The sequence below is a fragment of the Papio anubis genome, chromosome 18 (assembly GCF_008728515.1).
Source record: "Papio anubis isolate 15944 chromosome 18, Panubis1.0, whole genome shotgun sequence".
NCBI lineage: Eukaryota > Metazoa > Chordata > Mammalia > Primates > Cercopithecidae > Papio > Papio anubis.
The window spans coordinates 42,195,939-42,214,294 of NC_044993.1; the positions used below are offsets into that span (position 1 = coordinate 42,195,939).

The following is an 18,356-nucleotide window of genomic DNA, read 5'->3' on the forward strand; positions in this document are numbered from 1 at the left end:
AAATGCTAAATTCCATTAATAATCTATGGGGCTTTTGATTAAAAAAAATTCAGTTGGTTGTAGAAGCTCCTATATTAGTATTGGAAAAAGCAAACTTAACAACAAATTTGCTAGGCATTAGTATTCTATTTCTCATGGTAATTAAATAATACTGTATGTGTCAAATGCAATATAATATTTAAAACACTCAATTATATCCCACCAGGTCCTTTCCAACAGACCATCCTACCCAAGACTGCATTCCTTCCCATCACTCTCCCAACCTACCTTTGTTTTCTGTTGGGCTTTCCCTTTAGAATTTAAGTCCCATGTGGTCAAAAACCTTGTGTATCATATTCATCACTACATCCCTAGTGCCTACAGTCGGAGCACAATAAATATTTGTTGAATCAATGAGGCAATATTTAAATATTTCCCACAGATAACAGTAGTGAGGAGAGTACTCTGGGGATGCAGAGATGAGTGAACCTTGAGCTGAAAAAGATTACAAACCACAGAGCGAGGCAGGCAGAAGAAACTAGCTAAACATAAAATGAAACAAGAACTATATCAAACATTCAAGCAAAATGTCATAGAAGGACAATGAAAGGAGAAATTAATTCCAGTCCCGGAGGCTTCACTAAAGACGAAACATTCACCTAAGCTGTAAAATTAAAGTATGACATAGAAAGAAAAAAAGAAAAGGCAACTCTAAAATACCATCATAGCATGAGGGCATAAAACTCCAATTACATTTAGAGATTTGGAAACCAAGTCTATTTGGGGCATGGAAAGCATGGCTAGCAACAAACTGCATGGAGAGATGTCCTGGGTAATGGGGCTGGGAGAAGAGGCTGGGATCCTAGTAATGAGTAAAACTGGATCAGGGGATACGGAAATTTGAAAGGATTTGAAATAAAACCCAAGAGGAGCATATAGATGCCATTTTCATTGATTATATTAGTAAAAAAAAAAAGAAGGTTGGAGTGTGGGGAGAATGAGGAACTGTTGTTTATGAGTATAGAGTTTGAGTTTTGCAAGGTGAAAACAGTTCTAGAGATTGTTTGCACAACAAGGTGAATGTAGTTAACACCACTAAACTGGACACTTAAAAATGATTAAGATTGCAAATTATGTTATGTATGTTTTACCACAATTTTTAGAGATAGCAAAGTACATATTTAAATTCAGAAGACCTTCAAAAATATCATTGACATTTTGGGCTACTGATGACTATAAGTCTACAACAGTTATGTACTTACATTTTGCTTTTGATAAATATTTTTAATTTAAATAAAAGAAGGAAAAAGTAAAAACACAAATGGTGAACTTCCATTTACATTTTTTAAAAAAGGTAAAACTCAGCCAGGCCCAGTGGCTCATGCCTGTAATCCTAGCACTTTGGGAGGCTGAGACGGGTGGATCATGAGGTCAGGAGATCGAGACCATCCTGGCTAACACATCCTGGCTAACATAATATATATAGTAGAGAAACCCCATCTCTACTAAAATACAAAAAATTAGCCGGGCGTGGTGGCACATGCCTGTAGTCCCAGCTACTTGGTAGGCTGAAGAAGGAGAATCGCTTGAACCTAGGAGGTGGAGGTTGCAGTGAGCCAAGATCGCGCCCCTGTGCTCCAGCCTGGGTGACAGAGTGAGACTCTGTTTCAAAAAAAAAAAAGTAAAATTATTTGAATCATGACAAAACTACTAACCTCTTTCTCCTATAATTTCTGAAACAACTAAAAATGGGAAAATGAAATAGGTAGTGAAGTAGACATTAAACTCTGCTGCTGAAAAGAAAGTGATGAAAGTTCAGGTGCTTGAGTATAAAAAGTAGTGAACTAGAAATGGGAAACCATGAATTCTATTCCTATCTGCAGTAACTAGTCCTAGGACTACAGACAGTTACTGTCCTACAAAGAGCTCTAGTTCTGTTTGTAAAAGGAGGGGATTAGACGAAATATCTTAAGGTCTTGACCAACTTGAGCTTTGTGTATAAGGATATATAAGCAAAAAGTCTCCCAATTTCAGATGATGCAGGATTAAAAAGGATATCATTCTAACTTTAAAACGCTATGCTGTGCTTGACATTAAAAGAAAATAAAAAGAAAAGGAGAAACCTTCAATTTATTAACTTGAGAGAAAATCACCGCATTTTGCACTGTCTTTATAATTTGTCTATGACTCTTCAAATAAAATGAAAACTTTCCACAACATGGCAGAATATTAAACTTCAAAGTAAAGTAAAATTGTTTTCAACTCAAAGTCATCACAAAACTAAGAATTTGTCAACATTAGAGGCTAAAACTGATAGCTTATGATATGCCCAAAATAAAAGCTTGAAAGTATTTTAAAATTAAGTCATTTAATCCACTTGAAATGTATTTTGGTGTATGATGTGAGGTGATACTCTAACTTCCTTAATTTTCCCCAAACTATATATTAAATAATCTATACATCCACCATGAATTCATTGTTTCCTTGATCACATATTATTTTAAGTTCTTGTGTGTATACTGGGGTGTTTTTCTGAGTTACCTATCCTCTGCCATCAATTATAGTGAATAAGTACTACACTGTTTCACTGACCTCAATTTTGGTGACCGAATTTTTCATTTAGAATTTCTATTTGATTCTTTTTTAATATACTATTGAAGTTTCTAATAAAATTCTCCAACTTGTTATCTAATTTCTTAAACACATTGATCGTAGTTATTTTGACGTCTATGTCTGATAACTCTAATATCTGAACCAATGTAGGTGGCTCTCTGTTGTTGATCACTCCTAGCATGCCTGATAATTTTGAATGAAAGACAGACATTGTACATATTTGTAGAAATATTTTGAGGTTCTGGATGTTATCCACTACCCCTTTGTGAGGAGTGAACTATTTCTGATTCCCTTTTACTCAAAGGTATAGCTTTTCAAGAGGGTCATCTAAAAGTCTGAAGTATTTACTGAAATCCCTTTCCCTGGTGGGCCCTTAACCATATGAAATTGCCAAAAGTGCTACTCCACTGAAATGACCATGATTATAATGAACTAGTAGACTAATTTAGGAGGTACTCACATTTTTGTAACAGTCTTTTTATCCAAGGATATGGTATAGCCCATCATTTATTCAAATCTTATATTTCTCTTCAAAATTATCTAGGTCTTTTTTCTTTTCCATGTAGGCCCACTTATTTCTTAAAAGGAATAGAAAAATGCCTAGCTACATCCTGGAATGGAAGGGACATTTAAGTATAAAATCAAAAGTAGATTTCTGGTTAATATGACCAAGATATATATTTAACTCCTGTTTTTCCTAAAATCCCTCGAATAATAGTGGAAAAAAATGTTTAAGGTATAAACCCACTAAGGTATAAATCCATTAGGACAAAGAGAACAGGAAAGAGCCTCAGGACCCTGAGACCCAGACACTGCTGGGATTCACGGACATTCCACGTAGGAAGACTGGGTCCAAAAGTTCCTTTCCATTCCCTGAACACTTAGGGAGTTACTATCTGCTTTCAGCTCCCTGATTTTTGAGAGACAAAAGGCTTTTACTCTGGTGAAAAACACTGTACTCAAGAGTATAAGGCATAGTGGAGAGCAGGAGATACAAGGATTAAACAGTGGATTTGGTTGAAGACTGCATACTTCACAGTGGGATCCCTGGTTTCCTTCCTTCACCCTGCTCTCAGGATATGGAAACAAAGTATATGTCCTTTGGTCATGATGTTAGAGATGTACTTTCTGGGTAGACTGAAAAGCCTTAGAGAAAAGAATTCCAGATATTGGCATCTGAGGCTTTCTACAACAAAAAAGAGCTTTTGCCATCAGATCACCTTGTAAGTGAATTCATCAAGAATCTTTCTCCTAAACACAGGAAGAAACATTAAAAAAAAAAAAAAAAAAAAAAAAGCTCAATATCACTAAGCATCAGAGAAATGCAAATCAAAGCCACAATGAGGTTGGGTGCAGTGGCTTATGCCTGTAATCCTAGCACTTCAGGAGGCAGAGGCAGGAGGATCACTTGAGCCCAGGAGTTTGAGACCAGCCTGGGCAACACAGCAAGACCCTGTCTCTACAAAAAACTAAAAAATTAGTCAGGCATGGCGGCATTTACCTGTAGTCCCAGCTACTTGGGAGGCTGAGGTGGGAGGGTCCCTTGAGCTTGGGTGGTTGAGGGAACAGTGAGCTGTGCACTCTACTGCACTCCAGCCTGGGTGACAGAGTGAGACCCTGTCTCACAAACAAACCAAACAAACAAAGAAATACACACAAAAAAAACAACTCACAGTGAGACACCATCTCACACTAGTCAGAATGGCTAGTATTAAAAAGTCAAAAGACAATAGATGCTGGTGAGGCTGTAGAGAAAAGGGAATGCTTATACACTGTTTGGTGGGAATGTCAATTAGTTTAGCCACTGTGGAAAACAGTTTGGAGATTTCTCAGAGAACTTAAAACAGAACTACCATTCAACCCAGCGAATCCTAATACTGGGGCAGTATTAAAAAAAAAAAAAAAAAAAAAAAAAAGACCACTAGAGCAGGGAGGGAGGAAGGAGGGCAAGGAATGAAAAACTATTGGGAACTGTGCTTAGAACCTGGATGATGAGACCACTTACACCCCAAATCTCAGCATCATGCATATACCCAGGTATATGTATCCTGCTGAATCAAAAACAAAAGCTGAAATAGTAACAAAAGAAAAAGAGAATCTTTGTACCCAAGCACACAGCTTCCTATGAACTTTTTACTTCTTCACTTTTAAAAATTAATAAATAGCTAAAGAATACTGGACATCTGACAAATGCCTCCAACATGAAAGACTGAGGGAAAAACCCCTGAAAGTCATAATGCAGAGGAAAGGAAAATTGAAGAAGAAAAAAAACCCTCTAGGTTATATCCTCAGAAAAGATAAAATATGACATCCATGAAATATCCATAGGACGGGATACTACGAAAAATGAAAATTTAAAACATGATAGCCAACATGCAAAACTCAATAGAAGAACTGCAATATAAAAATCAAAGAAATTGCCTCAGGAGGCGTTACAAAAAGACAAAGCAACAGAAAATAAAGGAAAAAAGATAAATGCCTAGGTGAAAATCAAGTATGCAAAATACAATCACCAGTGAATGAGTATGCAAACATGCCATTTATAACACTATATAGGTCTTTCTTTATAAACTTTCCTCTTTCTTATTTAATATTGAGCACCTACTATGTGAAAGACCCCATGGAATAATCATTATTATTTTACAGAAATAAATTATATAAGCCTATATAATAGACCGCAATCTTAGTAGTTAAAGGTCACGAAAGCATGTTGAAGAATAGAAGTATGTTTGTGTCTGGATGATTCTGTAGAGCTGCCCTTAAAGTCTGGTAAGACCTCAAAGCCCAGTAACCCTGAAAGAAGGAAGGATATTCCAGGCAGAGAAAATGGTGTGAGCAGAGGGACAGAACCCCACAAAATTCAAGACACAGTAATTATTGTATTGGCTGAAGCACAAAGAGTGTTTAGTAGGAGAGAACTGTGGACAGAGAGGCTGTTATGACCAGCAGTGAACCAAAGAATGTTTCTGTAATTTAGGAGCTGTGAAGATAATGCTGTGAAGTTCTGAACAGAACAAGGTTTATTCCCAGGTTGGATGTTAGTATAAAGCAGGAAAAAGAGCACCGGACCAACAGTCAGCCAGTCTGCCCCTAAAAGCCCAAGGTTATAAAGCAGGTCACTTCACCACTATGGACCTAGCTTTTAGAGATGAGCTACTGAAGTTAAAATTCTGCACAGGAAATCGCTGCAAGTGTTTAAGCATCTGACTTCGTGGGATCAGATAAACTGGAAAGGTGACAATAGGAATAGGAAGATAGGTAGAGAATAAAACCTTAAGACAAAAACCTTAAATAGAACATATATTAAGAAACATAGCTGTATTATAGATTAACTGTCCTGAAAATAGAAGCATACTGAAAATCAGAAGGCTACCTGTAGACGATCCACATGAACTTTGACTCCTCCAATTATTCCTTTTTTAAGGGCTGCCAGCATATCTAATATGGGGTTGAACCGGCTACCTCTAAAAAATATAAATAAACAAAATGTACAGATTAACATCAGAATGGTGAATTAATAATCTAATACTAAGTGCCCCTTATATATACAAAGTATTCTACCACCTACTAAGAAGTATACAAAAAAATCCAACGAGGCCTTTCTTCCCAAGGGCTCACTGCGTTCATGGCAGTGAGACACTTGCACCTTACTTCTTGTATCAACCTACCTTATATTGTCTTCCCGGATGAGAACAAGGAAAAGTGGACGTCCGTGCATTTTCCAATATTGTTTAATGAACTGCAGTGCATTCTGTCAAAACAGAATGACACAGTATCTGAGACGAACAGGATGCTCAACCATGAGTGCCAAAGAGCCAACAAAATTCTTATGTAGCAAGACAGTTCACAATCCAACCCTGAATAACTTAGACTACTTAGGTGTAGAAGTGCTCTAGCAGGTTCTCTGGGTACATGCAAGTTACCCTGAACACCACTTGGAGTTCAATGATTTCAAACTTCATTCTTAAAAGTAATCACATTACATTTGTTTTAATGGTTTTTTCCCCCTCTTTTAAAAAATTTTAATCTATTTATTTGTTTATTTATTTAGAGACTGCCAAGGCTGGTCTAGAATTCCTGGGCTCAAGTGATCCACCTGCCTCAGCCTCCCAAAGTGCTGGGATTACAGGTATGAGCCAACGTGCTTGGCCTCCTTTTTTTAAAAAGCCTAAAATGTACAGTTCAAGAATGGCCTCAGGGGGAACAATCATGCCAGCCATTCAGAAGATTAACTCACTTCATATTACTAGGGATTTATATTACAGCAGGTGGAGAAGACTGGACTGAATTTATACAGACCATTAGCAATGTAGAGGGAGTTCTTTATTTGACTAATTATCTATCTATCTATCTATCTATCTATCTATCTATCTATCTATCTGTCAATCAATCAGTCATCTCAAAGACTTAAATATAATCATCATCATCACATCAAAAACTTATATAATACTTCACCATATGCCAGGCACTATTCTTAGTACCTTAAATATATTAACTCATTTAATCCTCAGAACACCCCTTAATTATTATTCAGTTTTACAGATAGGAAAACGAGGCACAGAGGAGTTAAGTAACTTGCCCAAGAACACACAGCTGGCAAGTGGCATAGCCAAGATTTTAACGAATGCAGTCTGGCTCCAGATTTCATGCTTTAAATCATGATTCTAACCTTCTCTGCTCTGTAAGTAGAAAAGGGAGTGAAGATTTTAACTCATGGAGTTATGAGTTAGTTGAGGTTTTACTGGATATTCTTCATGAATAAAAGTATTTTGCTAATTTACCTTTTGTTCAAAAAGAGATAAACTGTCATATGAACATATTTTTCAAAATAGGTCCCCCTGTTTTTCTGAATTGTATCTTTTCATTTCATTTGTAGAAAGGCACAATGAGCAGTCATACAACTGTATATAAGACAGAGGTCATCATTATGCCAATGCTGCAAGTAATTTACACTCTCCAAAGCTATGCAGGTGGTTTTACTGTCATGCTTTACACTGTGTTAACCTAGTATCACAGATATCTGGGAGTACTCAATATAGTAACATATGATAAAATCAGTGGAAACAAAGTCATTCCATTTTTAAGAAAGGTGTTCCGAAGCTACCTTTATGTCATCTATCAGCAGGAAAACATCCTGAGACATGTAGAAATCACTTAGGTCGAAAATAATCGGGTAACAAACCACAGTCTTTCCTAAAATGCGATAAATCTGTAAGGGAAAAAGTTTTAAAACAAATAACTAAAGAACATACCAAAGGCAAAGGTGCAGTACTATAAGTCTCAATAAAAATAAAAACTGATGTTTAATTCTGAATAAGCACATAAATTAATAGCTTGTGACATCCATATAATATTTAAAAATTTTAGTTTCTTGATTGAATCAGTATACTAATAAACTTAAAGCAGTCTACCTCAAATATGATAGAAAAAGTCTGTGAGTAAATATCATTATAATTAGATATTTTACAAAGCTTAGATAAGACTTCCAGGATATTATGCAAAATAAGATTTACTAGCAGAAAATAATACTTCAGATAAGTAGTCTGAGTACATAATGAAAATGAAAAAGGATGCATAGCAGGTCAAACACCATTTCAGTATGTGGTATTAGAATCCAAAAACTACTTTTTGAGGACATTTCATGAGTACCTTTGATGTACCGAGGCAGCCAATGGGCCTATCTGGCCTTCCGGAGAGTCCTAACTTTTCGTTGATACCCAGGTGGAAATAAGCCTGTAAGACACAAGTTTGTAAGTTAGAGTCAGGTAAGAATCCATGTCACTTTCTTGCCCCTGAGTATTGCCCTGTTAATTTTTGATCTTTCCAGAGAGAAAGAAGCTAGGGAACCCTAATCCAAAAACTTGTAGGAAGACAAGCTAGCCAAAGATGTTAGCTTAGATTTTGGATTACTGAGAGATTTGAGAGCAAAACTTTTGCAGATCTACTTAGCAACATTCTTAAATTTGATATTGTTCTTACACTGCTATAAATGTACAACGTGCATGGCTCTGATTCGTAAAAGAACACAAAGAGGCTAAGGCTTCCTGTATCATTAAAAAAATCTAATTGTTTAACATTTTAAAAACTAGGCCCATAATCTCCTACTAAATTTCCACCTTCAAGTATTTCCCACCAAAATGAAAATGTCTTCATTAATTTTTTCTGATTATATACATTTTATGAAATATTCAAACCATACACTCAAAGTGAATGTTCCTGTTTATTTTCACAATCCCTTTTGCAACAACTATTTCTCTGGTATATGTTGAAAGGAGTATAGTTTATTGTATGATCCCTAAGGGGCACCAAGAGTATAGATAGGGTTAAAGACTCTTAAAAGTACATCAATAAATATATACTCATATTATACATATGTCAATATGTGTGTATATTTCCATAAATGGGTTCATATAACATATATTCTGCGTCCCATTTTTTAAACTTAATATTGTGGTATTCCAGTTTCAAGATGTTAAAATGGGCCGGGTGCGGTGGCTAGTGCCTGTAATCCCAGCATTTTGGGAGGCTGAGGTGGGCAGATCACGAGGTCAGGAGATCGAGACCATCCTGGCTAACACGGTGAAACCCGGTCTCTACTAAAAATATAAAAAATTAGCTGGGCATGGCGGCGGGTGCCTAGTAGTCCCAGCTACTAGGGAGGCTGAGGCAGGAGAATGGCACGAACCCAGGAGGTGGAGCTTGCAGTGAGCTGAGATCGTGCCACTGCACTCCAGCCTGGGCGACAGAGCAAGACTCTGTCTCAAACAAACAAACAAACAAACAAACAAGATGTTAAAATGAGTCTATACTTTTTCTGTACATTTCTATGTTGAAATGATTGAAGAAATATTAAAATTGAGGGGGAAAGCTGGCCACAATGGCTCATGCCTGTAATCCCAGCACTTTGGGAGGCCGAGGTGGGTGGATCACCTGAGGTCAGGAGTTCAAGACCTGCCTGGCTGACATGGTGAAACCCAGTCTCTACTAATAATACAAAAATTAGCTGGGCGTGGTAGCACACGCCTATAATCCTAGCTACTAGGGAGGCTGAGGCAGAAGAATTGCCTGAACCCAGGAGGCAGAGGTTGCAGTGAACCGAGATGGTGCCACTGCACTCCAGTCTGGGTGACAAGAGTGAAACTCCATCTCAAAAATAAATACATAAATAAAAACTGAGGGGGAAAAGTCTGCAGAAGTATTACAAAATAGGGAAGGGTGACACAGTGGAACAGAAACTTCTAGAATTTCTAGAAGGTTAAAAACAGTCTTGGAATGAATTAAGAGTTAATCAGTGTCAGAGCAGAGCACTTAATCTAATCAAGAAGCCCCTTTACCTTTTTTAACTCCTATCTCCTGATAAAGGTAGCTCCCATTTTTTTTGTTATTTTAAAAATCAATAAACATCTTTGGACAGTGTGTCATTATATCTGCAGGATGATTTCCTAGACTTGCTGGATCAAAGAGAATACATTATCTTTGAAATATAATGTGAGGTTGGTCACCCTCTAGAAATAATGTACCAATTTATACTGGTATTAACTGCGTACAGGCCTTGCCACCTTCTTGGGTCAAAATAATATTTTGTTTTTTCTTTTAAACTACTATATTAAAATATTTTGTGGTTCAGCATTTTCTAATATATTTAATGACTATTTGTATGTTTTGTAACTTTTTTCATTTGTTCCCTTTTCTATGGGGGAATTTGGCATCCTTTTTTGTTTTCAGAAATCTTGGTATATTAAGAGTATTGCCCCTTAAATCAAATACTTTGCCCAGTTTGCTCCTCTTCAGTGTTGTTATGAAATGTGAGAATGACTGCACAGTAGGTGGAATCTTATTTCAACATGTGGTATTTCAATATAAACATTTTTCTACTAGGAAATTTCACAAGCACCTTTGATATGCCAGGCTGTTTGCTATATTTAGTTATACAGTATTTGTCAATCATTTCCTCAATGGCTTTTTGGCATTGGTATCATTCTAAAAATGGACTTCCCCTCCCAACAGCTAAAACATATTCTCCTATTTTTTATTCTAGTGCTTTTATATTTAAAAAATTTTAAAAGTTTTCAATTTTTGATCTGTATGCAATTTATTTTTACATTTAATGAGAGAAATAAATCTAACCGATATTTTCCTAAATGGAAAATTAAACCAACTATCTCTACACAATCTAGTGATTGTGATTTGGACCGATTTCACATAATAACTTCATTGTATACAAAATTAGTGGTGTTGCCAGAGCTCTCTGTTCACTGACATAGTGCACACATCTATGTGAGAGTTGGGTTTGTATCTCTTTCTCCTTTCGACTTGTACATTCCTGTAGAACAGCAGCCCAAGTTGGCACTGTGCCTAGTATGTAGCTGGTGCTCAGGAAATACTTGATAGATGAATGAGGGAGCAACTGAATATTCTCCTGAGCCACACGTGCTGTGAATATTGATTCTGGAATAGCAGTGATTTTAGACAAAGTCAACTGGCCAGAAACGGTGCTTTATAAGCATTATGTTGATAGCTGCAGTGAAACCACAGCACATAACACTAGATGCAGCACCCTTTACCTCATATATTAATAGTTTCAAATTTTCAGAAATAAATGTATAGTAAAATGTGTTGATCTAGGTGGGTTTCCTTTAAATACTACTCTTTGTTACAGTAAAAGGATTCTCCTTAACTTTCTGAACCATGGTACGGCAGGTCTGTGACTATTTAGTGCTCCCCACATTCCAGGGTGCATATAACACTGCCCCCATGTTGTACACATTCATAACATTTAGTGCACCGAAAGACATAGTAGTGACCAAACTACCCAGAGATACAGAAGTACTTCATACTAGGTCTGTACCATAGAGCAGATTTCTGTATTCCGATCCCCATGAAGCAAATCACACTACAGTCATCACATCATGAATATTAACCACATACTGTGTAAAAACCCTGCTCTCAGCTGTCTGCCTTCACATCCTCTTCAGTGGGCTGAGGGAGGGAGTGGCTTCTCAGAAGAAAGGGAGCAACCGCTAGCATAAGAATATGTGCATCAGCTAAGATTTGAGGGAACACCTTTACTTTGAAAAGGCAGACTTATAAGGAGCAGAATACTAGGCAATATATCTTAAGAGGATGAATTCCAAAGAGTAGCTACTTAGGAACACAGACGCTACAGCTACAACCAAAAAACAATCTTCCATCTCAACACATGCACAGGAAGGTCGGCTCTTGCTCACAAGTCTGTCTTTTTAGCCACACGACACCAAAATTGCAAGTCATTTGTTAACACCATCTTTAAAACAAGATATAAAATAAGCCAGGAACTGTTTTAAGTCTTCACTTGCTCTGTAACAGAAGGCCTTCTACTGCCTCTGATTCCACAAGCACTTTGTATGAACATCTATTATAACAGTTATCAAAGTGAACCGTAATTCACTGTTTTTTTTCTGTCAAACCAGTAAACTCAGAGGTCACTGAGAACAGGGACAAAGTCATTTCATCTGAGTGTCCTACACAGTGCTCTGCATATAGCATGTGTTTGTTGCTGAATGAATGAATATCACATTCAAGTTATTTGCTCTCCATGTTAGCCTTTTAAATCTTGATTGCATGTTGTCTGGTAGGATATAAACTCACCTACTATTAAAATAAGTTGCTAATATTAATTAGACTAGAAAAAACAGATTTGGGTTAATTTGTTTTAAGAGTATGTTTATCAAAGAATAAGCTTTGTTGGCGTTCTCTAGAGCTTTCAGCAGGAGAGCATAAAAGTGTATTAGCAGCCGACAGCCTGCAGCTAAATACTAAGAGCACAGCGTGGGAGCCTTAGATTTTGGCATCCTTCCCTCTCCTTCCATGTTGCTTCCAATCCTTGCCTTGTAACATTATGTACATCTGGGTACGAGTTTAAATTGTTACCTACTCTAGGGATCCTTGTATTTTCAGCTTTATCTCTTGGCAGGGTGGCGGTGGTTAAATTTATTAGAGAAGGTGTAAGGACTCTCCAAGAGCTGGTGCTCTTGGCGACCTGACACCCAGGTTCTGGTTTGTGTTGCCTAATGTCAAGATCCAGCCCTGATACCAGAGTCCTGCATTTTCTCATGTAATATGTACCTTTCTTCTCTAAGCCTTCATTTTTGTGTCATAGCAACAAGACTTTGACTACAACCATTTATGTTAAGCTAATAAACTTAATCATGTCCTCTTGAGATATACTGTTATAAAGACTTCTACTACACACTGAGCAGTTTGTTCTTATGTTGTTTTTAACAATTACTAAATAAAAATGGCAGTTTATAAATAAGTAGTCGGTGGGAGTCAACAATATACTGTCTCTAATGATCAAGAATATTCACGAGCATAGGCAATAACAGATCCATCTACAGAGCAGTGCATGCAAAAGGCCTCAAACGTTACCTTTTAATTCCATCCCAAATACATATGGAACTACATCAATGATACATACAGATGTTACTTTTACTTTATAATTGCTTTGAGACCCAGCAAACCAAAGGGGCTGAAATTACTTCAGATACCAAACAGGAAGGCAAGAGAAAAAAGGAAAGTAGTAAATATCAAAAATATTTAGGTATGAGAAGGTTTTCTTTTAAACAAACCTTCTCACATCTAAATATTTTTTGATAATCAAAGACAAAAAAATCAAAGATAAAAGGAAAAAATCAAATCAAAATGTAAAAATACGTTTTGATAAAAGAGAAAAAATCAAATCAAAATGTAAGATAATTTTATTTCTATTAAAATTAAGACTAACTTGTTGTTTAACTGCTCATCCTAGGTTAGCAATAGAGTTCAGAAAGAAGTAGAAATCAACAAGACCTATAAACATAATGTATACACACACACACAGAGTGCAAAGTTTTTTTAGTAACAATGTCCACTAAAGTGGAATTCTCAATTTAATTAGAAGCTTTTGGATTACTGGTCTTATATCAGAATCAGATTTTAACTGTGTGACTTGTCTGTAAACTAAGTCCAGTCATCAAGCTCTAGTACCTCTACAAAGTAAGGAAAGTAAAAGGCAGAATCACTTACTTTCACAAGCTCTTGCTGAGGCCATATCTGAATGGGTTCTACTTGTTGAGGAGTTTGAGTCTGAATACCATATGTGTTCAGAAAAACTTGAAGTCTAAAGATCATAGGGGAAAAAAGAGATGTTTTTAGAAAACACATTTACAGTTTAGGAAGCAGTGAAGGAGGAGGATAAAAGGGAACATGCTAACTTGGAGGGCATTATTAATTTGTTAGTATTAGCAATTTGCCATCTGCACTAGACTTCAGAGGCCCTTATGGATCCTCCACGAAGCATCAGATGGAAACATGAGGGGCTGGCAGGGAGGGTAAGCACTGATTTTGGTAATCCCATGTGTTTGCACGAATTTCTCAAAACTACAACCCAGGCAACACTGGCACTGGTCACAGTCTTTAATATTCACAACTAAAACAAAATTATTTTTAAACATGAAAAGAATAATATGTTGGCCATTTAAAGTGACATTAATGATATCCCTGAAAGCCTGTAAAGGAGTTTCTGAAGTTAATATCTTCTACCATACTCGATATTGTAAACATAAAGCAATCATTTCCCCTTCCCTCCCCACAAAAAAACACACCACCCACTTGGATTTCATACCTTTGGCTTTCTGCTATAAGTGCCACATGAACTACCAAATCATTTTCCAGTGGGCCCTGTAATGTAGAATAAGGGAGGGGGAAAACATTTTAAAAGATCTGGTCATCATCAGCTACAATGAGAATCAAGGACAATATTAACCATCTCTAAGCAGTTCATTAAAATGATGGGCACTAGCTGGCTCTCAGCGGCCACCTTTCTTTCCTTGCTCGCCACTGCCTACTAATCAATTTGATGGTGTAGACAGAGTAATGGAACACCAAGGAATGGAAAGCCGTAAACCTCATCACTACCACAGGGGCTAGCCTGTCAGGGCTATTTTGAATGATGCATAAGAGTAGTTTGGGGACCGAGAGTCATTTTCCATCATTTAACTCTAAAGGGAAGAGGAGGAACTAAAAATAAAAACCCAATTTATGTATTCTCTGTAAAAAAAAAAAAAAAGACCGTGAGTTAAAATTGTTCATCTGACATCTTAACCACATATGAGGTTATTCCCTTTCTTGTTAGCCAATTTTCCTTTGGCACCTTCTACATCTAAATAGCTTTATTCTAATAGATAATTCTTATAATAGATCATGAACTACCCAGTTGACTATTAATTAACATTATGTTCATTAAATACAAGCTGTTGGACTTAATAGTTCTAATCAAAGGTAGTGTTGGATATTTGCTACTCATTTTTTGTGTGATAAAGATTCACTATAACATGTATTCTACATGTTAAATTGAACCCAATTTTGGAACCTGTATATAATTAACAGAGAACATTAAGAAGCACCAATAAATTGTAGTATTAGGGAGCTCTGAAAATACTGATCAAACATAACTCTTTTATAGTAATGAATCCAACAGTCCCAATAATATGCTGTAAAACATTTGATTTATCATCAATCAGTTCCTCTCTATGGTATTCAATATGCCACTGAAATTTATGTATGATGGAAGGCAAGAAACACCGGCATACATATATCAGCAGTAAATACCATACAATCAAAGGGATGGTTCCCAGAATCATCGTGAAAGTGCCATTTCAGGCAGACTTTCATTTGATTTAAATGAATGTGTAAGAGAAAATGTGATTCAACAATCCAACAAAAACAAATACCCATTTAAAATTTTATAAATTCTGTTTTTACTTGATAAAGACCTTACAATTAAATGTTTCTCAAAAGGATGAGAAAAAACTTAAGTTTTCAAAGCCTCATCAAGATTTCTAACACCAAATGAAAAAATTAAGCTCTCTTTCTCTTGGATGAGATCTAGTATTTACTGCTTTAAAAGGAAGAGTAACCTTAGAATAGGCCATTATGTACAATCTTCAGGACAGTTATGGGATTCTTAAATAAAAAGCAAATGAAAACATACTAGAATACAGATGATATTTCAATAACAATAAATAAGGCAACTTATAGATTGTAACTGGCAAACTGGAATCTTCTTTTTGAATCATAGGTCTGTTTAGGATATTGTTTCCACTTGTGTAACAGAGTACTCAGATCTAAAATGGTCACTATACATGTTGAATCATACTGAGCATCTAGTTAGGGCACTATTAGAGGGCTGAAGAGCTCTTTCATTGTAAAAACTAAGCATTTCAGATAGTCTGGTTCACAAACCATCTACCACAATGAGCTTGGACTTAGAACTGCAGCCCAAGTGGGACCCTTTGCCCCATTCACCACTGAGAGAAAGAATTCAACTCGGACAGCCCCATTCCTAAAACTCTTCCTTTCACTGTCAAAGTTGAAACCATCTGTTCTGTTTTTACCATTTTCCTCAAACCACCACCACTGGTTTCTTTGTTTGTTTGTTTGTTTGTTTCAGACAGGTTTTCACTCTGTTGCCCAGGCTGGATTGTAGTGGTGTGATCCTGGCTCACTGCAGCCTAGACCTCCTGGGCTCAGGTGATCCTCCTGCCTCAGCCTCCCAAGTAGCTGGGACTACAGGTGAGCACCACCACACCTGACTAATTTTTATATATATTTTTTAGAGACAGATTTCACCGTATTGCCAAGGCTGTTCCTGAACTCCTGGGCTCAAGCGATCTGCCCACATTGACCTCCCAAAGCGTTGGGATTAGAGGTGTGAGCCACTGCATCCAGCAAACCACCACCACTGTTGTTCAAAACCCATGAAGTCTCTTTGACAATTTCCTAATAGTAATTAATACCTTCTTTTCTGAATGGCATTTTTCCTAATAATATTGTAATACTTTCTGCTCATAGGTCACAGACAAACACACACACACACACACATATATACACATACTCAAGCCCTGTGTGGTACTAGTAATCTTCATTTCACAGACATTTGTTGATTCATTCATCTGACCAAGAGGACACTAATCCATAAGACTCCATGTTAGAATATGAATATGATCCAATATCTCTCCTTGAGGAGTTCAGTCTACTAGGAGAGATGGATAACAGATACGTTTTCACACACGTGTTTACTATCACATAAAAGTATTTTACTGGTATCTTTCTTTGGCAGATCTACCTCATTAAAAAAAAAGTGACTGTAGGACATGACATTCTGTGGATATACCATACTTTATTTTTAAAATGTTTATGTTGATGGACATTTAAATGGTTTCCAATTTTTCATTTCTACAGAGAATATAATAATTGTCCCTATCTCAGAAAACTGCTGAAGATTTAGGGAGAGAACAAAGTGCTAAGCACAGTATTTCACACAAAAACACTCAACAAAGGGCACTAATTCTTGCTGTAGTTGCACATTTGCTTATTGTTATCTTCACACCTATCCTTGGACAGCTGCTGCCCTCCTCCTTGTCTAGATTTGCTATAATGCCTATGTTGCCCTAGATCCCATTGGCTTCCACCATTCTAAGACATTTGGATTATCCATCATCCTATTTTTTTATATGGCTAGTTCTTCCCCAAATGATTCTGAACGTCTTTTTAAAGACATCCTCAGGCGACTTAACACCTTCTGTAATGCTATGGTCTGAATGTATATGTTCCTCCTGAAATTCAGGTTGAAATTTTAACCCCAAGGTGATGGTATTGGCAAGGGATAAGGGGCTGGGGAATGGAGAGGGGTGCTTTGGGAGGTAATTAGGTCATGAGGGCAGAACCCTCATGAGCATGACTGGTATCCTTATAAAACAGGCCCTGCACCCTTTCCATCATGTGAGGACACAGGGAGAAGGCACCATTTATGAACCAGAGAGCAGGCCCACACCAGACACTCAATCTACCAGCACCATGGTCTTGGATCACCCAGCTTTTAGAACTGCAAGAAATAAATTTCTGATGTTGATATGCTACCCAGTTTATGGTATTTTGTTATAGCAACCTGAACAAACTAAGACACTTAGCTTACCCATTTTTTTTTTCCTTTCATTTCTCAAACATAAGACTATAACTATGTCCTTACCTTTCTTGCCTCTGAACTTCTGCCCTCTACAATCTATCCTGCCCTGTCTTTGGAGATATATAATCCTAACACAAGTCTATGGTCACATATTCATTCTATTCATTCTCTTTCTCAAATCTCATCCACTCTAGTGGCTTTAAGCTATTATCTCTAAGTGTCATAGGATCCTTGGGGTGTCACTTTGCCAGCCAGAAACCTCTGTGGCCAGTGGAGCCTTCTACTTGAATATTGTCCACACCAACTGGGCTCGTTCCACCCACGTGGCCTGGTAGGCTGTGCTCAGCTTGCACTACCAGCCTGGATCCCATACTTGCCAAGGGTGAGCCAGGCATGGGGTAGTGAGGGGTATGTGGGTGAGCAATGTAGTGAGCCGGGCAGAGGGGTGGGGTACATGTTTCAGCCTTGTTTGTATTACAGCTCTTTCAGTCCTGCATTTGGTGAGTCCCAAGTTCTTGTCCCATGTCCAGGAAGAATGAGGTACACAGACAACTAGAGGGTGAGCAAGGCAGAAAGGAGCTTTATTGAGTGACAGAATAGCTCTCAGTAGACCCAAAGTGGGTAGCTCCTTTCTGCATGCAGGTCATCCCAATGAGTCAAGTAGACCTGAAGACCTGAAGTGGGTAGCTCTTTCCTGCAGCTGGTAGTCCCTACGTCTGGCTGAGTCTGGGGGTTTTTATGGGCTCAGAAGGGAGGAAATGCATGCTGATTGGTCCATGGG

General features: G+C 37.3%; 1 protein-coding gene across 5 annotated transcripts in view; it reads right to left on the reverse strand.

Annotated features, from left to right (window-relative positions):
* PHKB (phosphorylase kinase regulatory subunit beta) overlaps window positions 1-18,356 on the reverse strand; it is a 228,643-nt gene that overhangs the window by 39,014 nt on the left and 171,273 nt on the right. For all 5 annotated transcript variants that reach the window (XM_021932350.2, XM_009196373.4, XM_021932349.2 and 2 more), the window contains 6 exons: window positions 14,234-14,289; window positions 13,636-13,729; window positions 8,242-8,325; window positions 7,697-7,801; window positions 6,261-6,343; window positions 5,966-6,056 (listed from right to left, as the gene is read on the reverse strand). In XM_021932350.2, the coding sequence (XP_021788042.2) occupies window positions 5,966-6,056; window positions 6,261-6,343; window positions 7,697-7,801; window positions 8,242-8,325; window positions 13,636-13,729; window positions 14,234-14,289 (513 nt within the window). The remainder of the gene's footprint in view (window positions 1-5,965; window positions 6,057-6,260; window positions 6,344-7,696; window positions 7,802-8,241; window positions 8,326-13,635; window positions 13,730-14,233; window positions 14,290-18,356) is intronic.